Below are 11550 nucleotides of genomic sequence, written 5' to 3'. Positions count from 1 at the left end.
ACTTCCTGGAGCCCCACATGCTTTGAACCTTGGAAAGGAACTACAAATAATCCCCACGTTTCCTCCCGAACAATAAATGCTCTGTGATCAATGGCATTTCACTTGGGGGCGGTAATCGGGGGGGGGGGGGGGGCTAATGTGCCTCAGGGCCGAATGCCCAGCAGGTCAGAGGATCAAGTTCATCAACACGTGAAGAGGAAGTCACTTTACACAATGGGTCTATGCAACTATAACTTGACCAAATGCCTAAAATGTCTGTCAGAGGCTGCACTTCAGTAAGTTGTGTAAAACCTCAAGATTAGTTTGTTTATAATCAAACATGTTCCCTAAAAATTTTCATACGAGAACCTGTTGATTGTGAGATGTCCTTTGTTAACATAATAAATTTCAATCTGTATATTTGGCCCTCTGAAGCTTCCCTAATCTAGCACCGAGAACTGAGGTGTAGCGTTTTGGTTTTCATCCCCTTGGGGGAGGGGGGGGGGGGGGTTACATTCCACACTCTTACGTACTTTAAGCCAAATAAACGAGACGAGGAACACTGGCGGACCTTGGCGCGTGACCTCAATTATTCAAAATGAGCTCACCGCCAGCGCAGGCTCACAGATGACTGGGAAGCATCAAGCAGTGCCTCGGTCCAGTCATGAGATGTTTACAATTTTAGCAGAACGTGACCGGCTTGGGGCCAGACCACAACCAATAAAGTTCCTCGCCCTGTTGGGAGCGCAGATAAAAACCCGTCCGCCAGCCAGACAACTGGTTCTGTCCACATCTGGACACACGGAGGTCAGCTGGCACAACAAGAGCCATCAGATGCTGACCGCTAAGCCGCCCCATGCGAGTTGCTGGTGATTTAGCAACACTTTAGCATCTCTAGATCCAGCCAGCCTTGGGGAGGCAACACCAGTCTGCACGTCACATCATGAGATCCAATTCAGCTACATAAACATAAGACTGGTGGTTTCAGACCAGCAATGGGTTTTGTCAGACTCCATAAATTTAGCTTTCATCTTTCTTTTGTAGAGGAATCATTGAGAAAAAAGAAAAAAAGAAAAAAAAAAAAAACTGCGGAAAACATCTAGCAGATGTTGAGAATTTCATCTTGGCCAAGACGTAGGGTACTTTCTCAAAACTGCTTCAATTTACAGTCACCGTTTTCATGCAGTTTAAAAAAAATGCACCGGCCTGACTAGAGGTTTCCTTGGCTAATGGAAAATTGAGCAAAACAATCCTCCCTTCCCCCAGTTATTGCTGTGCACTGCCTGTCAGCCTTCAATTGCCTATGAGAAAGAAAAACAAACGCTATGGCAGGCGCCTAATGACATTTTGTGGGGGATAGAAACTAAAAACAGTTCTGTAAATGACAATGACACCAAGATGCACTGCATTTTCTGCTTCCCCCAGCAGATAGTGTTAGACTTCTACTGTTAATCTACCAAGAACCAAACAACAATGGTTTCAATGATGTTTATCCAACTTAAATATATTTCAGCTATGCCATTTAGTTATAATAAAGGAAAGTCTCAAATCCCAAAACAGCCCAGCTTAGGTTTAATAACATTTTTATCCGGTCTAGGGTACAATAGGCTATAGTTTTATATAACATACAAGTATTCAGTTTTTGACTTTAGCAAGCAGCCACGCACCTTTTTTAATACGCTATCGAGGGTTTCTGGACGGCTGATGTCGAAACAGATGAGGACAGCGTCCGAGTCTGGGTAGGAAAGGGGCCTCACGTTGTCGTAGTACGGAGATCCTGGAACAAAAGACATCATTAAAACGTTAAGACCGGATTCTCAAGCTTCTACGAGAAGCTACACAGTTTTAAATTGATTAGCTGTTTCTGCCTGTGGTGAGAACAAGGGTTCAGACGCTGTGGCCTTCGAACATTTAAGGGCTTTAACCAAATCTACAGAAAGCCCTTAGACAGGTTTAATGAGTGTATAAAGAGGGCCAAATCTCTGCTTAAAAACCTTGATACGCCATGTCATAATTGCAGTTCAACCATAATCCATAGCAACAAGGAACAAAAACAAATAGCGCATTAGTAGAAAAATGTGCTGAGTACCCAATAACTCCTAGTTAAAAAAACAAAAAAAACAAAAAAAGGGGGTAGAGAAACTGAGAACTTAGGAGTGAGGAAATGTCTTTCTGAAACTAAAACCATGTGTTGGGAGACGCCCATCTCTCAGCCAGACTCAAACATCTCTGGAGAGGAAGAGCAAGGAGGAGAGGGGGTGGGTGGCCTGCAGTTAAGGTGGGTCAAGATCACATGACAGGCGAGAGATGACCACAGGCTGCAAGCTGCCAAGAATCCAGGGAATTTTGTTTTTGGTAAGTGAAGATTCCCCTGGGATGCCCCCCCTCTGAGTATTTCTGTGAGGAATAGGCAGGAATGCTCCTTCACATACACAAAAAAAAAAAATGTCTGTACACTGAGTGCTATGGTTCCTAATCTAAACATTGGGAAAAAGGGATAACACCATTTCAAAACAATGCTTCCAGGCCTGGGCTGTACAGATATGCCACAGGCTGATGTGTGCACAACATCTCATATTCCTGCTAACATTTTCTGTGTTCAGACCTGTATGGAGCTTCCAGGATAACTAAGTGTTTTGTCATCATGATCATTATTAAATACTTTATTACACATTAAATACCACTTCTGTAGTGTGCGCTTTTTGAAAATTTGAAAGGAAAATTGACAGGATTGCAGGTTAGCAAATGGCTACAGTAACAAGTTACATTTAAGTCCTTTCTGCATTTCAAATGGTTTAAGCACAAGAAACCAATTGATTTGAAACTTTTAAATTAAAAACCACCATGTTTGTTAACATTTTCATGGCTAACAAAAAGGTTAGCCCGCATAAAATTACATTAATTAGTATTTGCTAACATTATACACCATAAAAGCCATTTCTCATTGCCCATAAATTCAGAAAAAGGGGATAAAAAATATAATAAAAAATGTTACTGGTGACGATAAATGTATCCAATCTAGTTAATGAGCATGTCACAAAACTCTTGTGTTCGCTTTTGAACAAACGCAAGCTAACGGTGAAAAATATGCGGCCATTTAATAACCAACGATACTCCAGTTTTATTTAACATTTGTTCACAACTAGCATTTCTTTTTTGCAAACAGTTTACACACCATTGATGGAGAAAAATGCCTCGTTTTACAGTGTCGAAAAGTGACGAGGCAAAAAAAAAAACGCCATCCTACATTTAATAGCTAGCAAAAAAGGATAAATATTTGTCATGTGTTGATGAACGCAAATTCACAAAAGCTCACTGGGTTGGGATTGTAGCAGTTAATGTGCAAATTATTTTTACATCCCTTCATATGAAGAAAGCTTGGATAAATGTGGAACTTAAAGAAAAAATAATTATGCGACAGAAGATTTTTCTCAAACCTTTATTTTAATAGGTAAAATGTTATTAAATGAGCATCAGTTCAACATAATCAGTACTTCATCAGCAATTGGGGCCTACTTAAAGACTTTTGCTTTGTACTTTTTAAAATTAGTTTTTACAATATGGAATTTCCTCAATTAAATCCATTTTTCAAATTTATTTAAAGTAAACGTGTAAGGATGGAGGAATTCTGATGCCTTTATATCCCCTTTTTACCCCGAGTGTCCCTTGTCATCCTAAAATGGCCAAGCTAGAATGTCATTTCTTTAGCAGCTATCAAGGCACATTACCAACAATCAGAACCACACTGTATTTGACTCTTTCTCTCTTGTCAGTCTTGAACAAATCACTGGAAAGATAAAGACCTTCCAACCAAAGGGTAAGCCCAAGAATTGGCTGACATTTTCCAACGAGTTGAATATTTTTCGTCGGGCTACAAAAAAGGAGCCGCATATCAAAGCAGCCGAGTTGCAGAGCGTGAGGTCTGCATGCATCTGCATCCATCTCTGTGAACGCAAAGGGATGTCAGACCCCAAATTACACATCATTAGACCCTTTTAAGCTCAGCACAACACAAGCAGGAAGGGGGGAGAAACACACGCGCGGAATGCAAAAGTAAACAGACTAGTTTAAAGTCAGCTTTCTGCCAGCCGGGAAGACAAGGGGCAATCCCACTGCCGACACGCACTGTAACCTGGTGACCGTCGCGTAATTAGCTCCTGTCATTGTTCTCCCACCGGATCTCTAAATCTAGAAAGGTGACGAAGATCCCGTCCTCCCCCCCACTCTGTCCCCTTTCCACAGTCTCCTACACACATTCTCACAGCAGACTGAGCTTGTTGTGCACAAATCGCACAAGAGAAACCAGATGCTAGGTGACCAAACTTCCAGTGTGGTCCTCATTAGGAGTCGGAGGTTTTCCAAGAATGTTTTGAACGTTGGGTGGGACAAAGAGGCGCCACCTAATGCGGAGAATTTACATGAAAAGATGGAAAACCCAACCGGCGGCCCTATTCACGCAATGATGACAATCCCAGATTTCCCTTACCGTGCAAAAATCCTCTAAAAGCTCGTTTCTGGGCCATGTCACGGTTAAGGAATTTACTTTCAGACTGCAAAAGCACAGAACAGGAAATGTGGACTCTGTCTTGCATACAGATGTGAAATAAGCCAGATGTGTCGGACAGTCAGGAAACGGGTCTGCTGATGTAGCACATGGCGAACAGAACTGATGGGTGACGATTGGGGAAGAAGAAAAACACGGAGCTCCTCTCCGACACAACCGAGGACAAGGAGCAAATCAAACTGGAGTCACCTCAGCCAGAACCTTCCGGCAGCTGTGGTTGCAGAGGAACCTGCGGCCATCGAGGAGTTTAGTGTGTGAGCAGCTACGGTTCTAATACGTGACTTCATAGGTTGCAGATTTCATATCCTTTTCAATAATTTGGAGCCTCCACTCCACACATTTTGCACGTAGGCCAAGTTTAAGTAGTCTCTTCTAATAGGAGCACCTTTTCCCCCCCTCTTGTCCCCTATATGCATCGTGGCAAACTGAGAATGGGATTTCTTACAAGACTGGCTTTCCAAAAAACACAAGACACTGGACCCAAACAATCCTACAGTGACAAAACACCAAATTAACAATGTGTTAATGTTGCACAAGTGTGACAAGAACATTCTAGAAAGGCGTAGAAGGAAGGCATGTAAGACAGTCCTGTGTTTCTTGTTACTGTACTGGCAAGACGCCAAAGTCCAGCATGAAGGCCAGACACAGATTTTAGTTTTTGGTGCAACCTCACACAGGATCTTTCCATGACATTAGCAGACAGGAAGTGTAATAATCTCTCCCAGGATCCCCGTGTTTCAGCTGACACACTATCCCCGTCCCATCACCGGTCAGCCAGATTCCACCATGATTCAATTTCTCCCCCCCCATGGAAACAAGGTGGGGCTTTAGTGATCCATGGCACTCCTTTCAGTGGCTGGGGATCAGGGCCTGCTGGGTACAATAGGGGTCTTTGTAGAGGAGGAAGTAGAAACCTTTAGTCTGAGGAATGCCAGACATGCGGCTCAAATTCAAGAAGCCCACAGGAATGGAGGTGGCAGGGTGCGCGGGCAGTCGACGAGATTAACAAGGGCGAAAAGGAGTCCCAACAGTAAGCTGACCAGGCAACAGATGCACCATTTATTAAATAAGCTTTAGGGAAGGCAGATGAACGTCGACATCCAAACAATGTCTCTTTGGTTTAATAAAATGTAGTGACGACTGTTTATCTGATGCCTTTTAAAACTGAAAACATTTTTAGCTACAGGGAACTATTATAAATAGGGAATAAACCCCTCTATGAACACAAAATAAAGTATAAATTCTAAGTTGTATTTTTTGGTTTGTGCAAACATAAGCATATAACCATTTCATCAATTTAAAAAAAAAAAAGCTAAAGCAGTTCTGTACGAACCTCTAAGGCAATATTAGCGCTGAAACTATCCGATTGACTATATTTAACACAAGGCTGTTTTCCTCTGTATTGGAATGTAAACAATGGGTCACATGACCAATTTACAAACAGAGGTTTGTGACACGTGACAAACGGACAGATGCCCAGGGCGGCATCAGAAAGGGGAGGGTTGACTAGTACAAGTCCTTGTTGATACTTATACTACGTTTTATCCCATCCCAGAATATATTTTTTTCCCCCTTCATTTCCCCAGAACACCAGTCAAGCGAGAACCGATACCATTCGCACATAACCATTAGTGGTTACAAAGTCATTCAATATTTGCCAGAGTGCTTCCGCCTCAGCTGTAGTGACGACGTAAACGCTTTCTAAAGCCGGTTGTTTTGGTTTAGCTGCCCGGGGCTACGAAAGTGCTTGTTCAGGTTTGTTGCAAGATGCAACAAGCATCTTGTTTTTAAAGTAAACGCCCAGATTACACCTTGGCAAACGGGAAAGCATACAGAGCTACTGACTAGCTGGTGCACACGGCCCCAAGCAGGGCTAAACAATAAGTTTGTTGCAATTCATGTTGTTGTTACATTAGCATAAATCGCCAGAGTTTGAAATAACGATTTGCCCCCCCATCAGACTTCTGAACCTGATGGTTTCCAATTTTCTTTGCATTCTTAGCCAATCTCATGCTTAACTGTGATTTTCTAAATACTTTTTTTTTTAACTAGACAATTTCAAAGCAACAACCATTAAACAGGTTCCTCATTTCTGCATCGAGGCCTGTAGATGCATCTAGAGAGCACAGCAACAGTATATCAAATCACAATCACCACCGCAACATGATTGTCTGCAATAATGCAGCTGCCTGGATGCAACATTTGATTGCAAATGAGGCGGCATGCATGCACACAGCAAGTCAAGAAAACAATTGAGGGTGTACCGCAACGTTTTCCTGATACTGTGTAGCTCGACTAGAGATGCACATCGACTGGTGACTGAAATCAGCTCAATCGTCCCCAACTGGCTGATGACAAAATGTCAACCTAACCATTTTTTGGATCAATAAAGAAACCTCCTTAACATTTTTTACCCCCACTCAGACAGCTAAGAGGTTAGAGACCAAAATGTAGCCATTTCTGTATCACTGAAGCACCCCCCCCCCCCCTACAACCTATCATAATTAAGTAAGGCTACACGAAAGAGAGCTGGGTTTTTAGGAGATAATAAGAAGGCTAGCAGGATAAAAATGAAGTTTCAATGTTTTTAAGGGTCCATTTTCAATGTAAGACCACATTTTTAGTAAGAATAACCAAGGATTATCACAAATATGATGCTAAACTCAATAAAAATGCAATAAAACCCGTTTCACAGAGACTGCCTTCTCACCCACACACCCCAGCAAGACGGCGCCTCCATGATAATCACTGCTAATGACAGGAAGGTCAGAAAAAGGATATTTTAAATACAGTTCTTATAGCTCGCAGTTAGGCAAACCAAAGATTAGCAATCAGCCATTCTGATTGGTGCTCCTTACGCTAACTATGTAGGGGAAAGAGCACCACTCAGAATAAGTCATGTTATCACTTTGATTCTACTTTAAACAAAAGGAGGAGAGAGTTGGTGGGGAAGTGCCCATCAGGTTAAACTTTTGATCAACAGCGGGTTTGATTGGTGCATCACCAGCTGTAATTGTAGCTGTCTGCAGCTTTCTACGTTCTCAAAGTGCTCCAAGGTGTGTCAAGTTGTCATTTTTGAGAAATGTTCTAAGCCAAACATTGAGCAATTTAAGGAAACAGCCACCTTATATGGGAGTTCTTGAATGTTCAGAGAGGCAACCTTTGATAATTTCAACGTCATAATCTGGAGTCAGGCCTTAGGCATGCAGGGGCTCTGAGGTCCCCCCTTTACCTTCCACTGTCTAGTTCATCCTCTTTGACTCTCAAACAAACCACGGTTGCTGCTCATTCAGACACACTGGGAGGCAGACAGAAAGACAATGTAAACCGCTTCCTCTGCTTCTGAAAGCAGTGAGAAGCATCAAAGCCTCCACACCGAGGCCCCTGGAGACCTCACCTAGGGAGTGAATAGCAAGCGCTAGCTCAGACAAGCTGGGTGGGTGTGTGTTTAAAGAGGAGGCCGTTGGTGGTGGTGGGGGGGGGGAGGCCTCACAACTGGCTGGAATTTACCTTAATGACCCAAATTACACCCGTCACCCTCCCTTTTCAAACAAGCCCACTAAAAAACACACTCCAGGCGGCTCATTAAGCCACTCGACGCAGAACAAAGACCCCCTCCGAACGTAGAGGTGTGTTTATATGACCGTCCTCGTGTCTGCGTGCTGGTCTTTGTCCGAGAGCCCTGAGAACCCTCCCCCCCACTTCCCAAGGCATCTCAGGAGATGAGATCGATTGGATCGGCTGTGGCCGATGGGCGTCTCTACAAAAAAGGACCAGTCAAGCTGAAAGCTCCATCAATCGGTCACTGGAAGCGTGCGTGTGCTGGGTGGGGGTTAGGCCTGAATGTAGGGGGTGGAGGTTTATCTAAAGCCCACTGATCTAATAGGAACCATACACCCCCCCCCCCCTGTTTTATGAAGCAGAGAGAAAAGGAGAAATGGCTCAGGGCAACCGGCCAACAGAGTAATAAAAACAGAATTCTTGCTCTGGACGGTCCTCGTTTCTTCACCTTTTTACTTGCAAAGTAAACACACATGCACTGAATTTGCTGGTCCCTGGCCCAAAATGAAGGTCAGACTGCTGCCGTTTCATTTGTCTCTCTAATAAGAAAGAAACAAAAAAAAAAAAAATCCACTTTCACAAAAAAAGCTGACGCATTTGCTTCTCAGACACAGTTCGGAGTCTGCAGCTAGAGTTCTTTTTGGTTGTGGCTCTGCGGGGAGAAAAAAAAAAAAAAAAAAAAAAAAAAGAAAAAAAAAAAAAAAAAAAAAAAAAAAAAAAAAAAAAAAAAAAGGGGTACCAAGCTGGATTCGTGAAAGTTATTCAGACACGGCTTTTGGAATTCCAGGCCCAGAGACCGGCAACAGCTGGCTGTCGGCTTGTCCCCCGCCCCCCACCACTCCCACGCAGACCAAATGCTTGCACGCTTTCAACATACGCCCTCGATCACACCTCCCCTGCTCCGCTCGTTTTCTCTGCCCGGGCAATGATGGACGCAGAGAGCGCTTTGTTTACACGCTCGGAGCACACAAAGTTGGGACACAGCCACCGGTTTTTTGGATGCCAAACAAAGTTCAACTATTTACGAGAGTAAAAAAGAGAGAGAGAGAGGTGGGGGGGGGGGTGTTGTGCAACTTCCCTGAAAAGAAGAAAATGGGAAGTGTGGGAGGAATTTCCAGAGTGTGTTCACCAGATGTATGAATTTAAGGGCTGTTGGGTTTTTGTTTTTGCTCCATGATTTAGCCGGGCTCAGCTGGGAATCTTCCAGAAATGTCCTCAGGAATAAACGGTCCCAGATGGGCCCATGTAGGTAAAAGGTGAGCTTAGCATGACGGGCTCTAACCGGACGCCGGACAAACAACAAAGGCATAAGGCGGTTACTGGCGTCGAGGTTCAGAGGTTTTAAAAAATATATATAATAAATAAATAAAAATTAAAAAAAAAAAAAAGGGCAAAGCTTCTAAACTGGGGAGGCTGCACACTGCACATCAGCAGGCCTAAACCTGGCTACTACACTATTAGTTTTCTCACATGAAGGACCAACGTAGCCGTTTGGAAATATTCCTAGTCACACAAAAAAAAAAAAAAAAAAAAAAAAAAAAATTTAAATAAAATAGTCAAAACAAGGAAACTGTAAGAGCCACCACACTTCACAGTTTAAAAACCGAAGCTACTAAACTGCAAACCTGTTAAAAAGCCAACTGGCCATGCAAAAACCATTTAGTTGTACAGTTTTTGCACAACACCATAACCACCATGTTTCACTTTTTTTTTTCTTTTTTTTTAACTCCATGTTATTATACAGTGAGAATCTCACACAGCTCCACCTCAGAGCTATACATACCTGCACCTTGGAGCAGCAGCAGCAGCAGTAATAATTGTTGCTCGTCTTTTTTTTTTTTTAAAGAAATCCCATTAGCCCAAGTTGCACCTTTTTTTGGAGTTTACAAAGTTTGCAGAAATAATCATAAAAGTGCATTTTTACTTATGGACGTCATTTAATCCAAATCTCAAATAAATCAAAGATTCATTAAAGATTAATTTCATTGGTCATAATCATCGCCTAAACATGAGGTGATGTCATGTATTCAGGTAGGCCATCTGCACAGGTAGCCCAACAGCAGACACATTACCTATAGATTACCACACATATTTTTATACTTTAGTTTCCAAGCCTTGATGGCTCTAGTTCTTTATGATATGGGCCATATTGGTAGTTCCAATACATTTCTAAATAGACTTCCCCCCCCCCTTCTTTAAAGCCAAATAAATATGTAGCAACCTTCTTTAGGCCAGCTGACCAGCAGTGGGCAGCAACAGGTGAGCGTTTGTGGAGGATTGTTTCTTTACTCCATGAGGAGAAAATCTTAGTCACTCCATCACTTCCGGACATTTTTTTGGAATGACTGACATTTGGGGGGGGAAAAATGTGTTATGAAACTAGAGCTCTGGCAACCCTTTGATTCCAGTGTTCCCTGGAAATAACCCTAGATTCCCGATACTCCAAGCCACCGCGCGGGTTGTGGTGCGTAACAGAGCAGGGTTTGTCCGGGTCCCCCGCATGTCGGGACATGTCCTCGGAGACAAAACACACACACACACACACACACACACACACACACACACACACACACACACACACACACAAAGTGGTTACCTGAGGTGTCCCACAAGCTCAGCTCGATCCTCTGCGTGTCGATTTCAAAACTGGCCGTGTAGTTCTCAAACACCGTGGGGACGTAGCTCTGGAGAGTGGGAGTGGGGGGAGAGAGAAACACGCAGAGTGGATGTGTGAGAGGACGCCTGCAGGGCTTTAAGACTTCAAAGGAATCCGCTAACATCCATGCTTTTTAAGTCAGACTAACACACCGGCCGCATCGGGGCTGCTGACATCAGCCGTGTGGGTCAGACACAACCAAAACTTTTCACGCGGCGTTAAACGGGGAGGGTCATGCGCGCGTGCCGCGGGGCGTCTCACCTCGGGGAAGCAGTCCTTGGCGAACACGTGAAGCAGCGCCGTCTTCCCGCACTGGCTGTCCCCCACCACCACTATCTTGCACTTGACACTCTGACTGGGGTCCATGCCGGCTTTCGGAGAGGACTTCTGACACGGCCGTCTCTCCTTCATTGATCGACCAGTCCGAGAAACGAGTCCAGTCCTGCAGGTGAGTCCAAGTAGATCCCTGTACGCCGCTCCTCCGCTGTCTCCGCCTGTTCTGTGCCGGCAAAAGCCATTTGGCTGTATTTATAAGGCGGCAGGAGCCAATGACAGGACAGCAGCTCCCCTCCTCCCCCTCCTCCTCCTCCTTATCCTGCCGGCTGCCTCCACACTGCAGTCCACTGGGAGGGCGCCCCCATTTGGATCACATAAGACCCACAACTTACCTAATGAACACATCCTGGGGTCAGAAAAGTTTCGATGTTTCAGTTATCCCCCCCAAAAAAGTCAAATTGATCCATTATATAGTTTCACTAAACGTTTATTTCCTACATACTCCGAATAAAAA

General features: G+C 43.8%; 1 protein-coding gene across 1 annotated transcript; it reads right to left on the bottom strand.

Moving 5' to 3' along the window:
* Positions 1–1580: 1580 nt before the first annotated feature.
* rnd3a (Rho family GTPase 3a) lies at positions 1581–11293 on the bottom strand. Its single transcript, XM_036128423.1, is given in 4 exon segments — positions 1581–1756; positions 10701–10788; positions 11022–11210; positions 11213–11293. Coding segments are annotated over 4 exon segments (504 nt in total). The 5' UTR covers positions 11279–11293; the 3' UTR covers positions 1581–1595.
* Positions 11294–11550: the final 257 nt, after the last annotated feature.

The sequence above is a fragment of the Fundulus heteroclitus genome, chromosome 24 (assembly GCF_011125445.2).
Source record: "Fundulus heteroclitus isolate FHET01 chromosome 24, MU-UCD_Fhet_4.1, whole genome shotgun sequence".
Classification (NCBI taxonomy): domain Eukaryota; kingdom Metazoa; phylum Chordata; class Actinopteri; order Cyprinodontiformes; family Fundulidae; genus Fundulus; species Fundulus heteroclitus.
The sequence above is the reverse complement of the archived record's forward strand: the minus strand, read 5'-3'. Positions and strand labels throughout refer to the sequence as shown.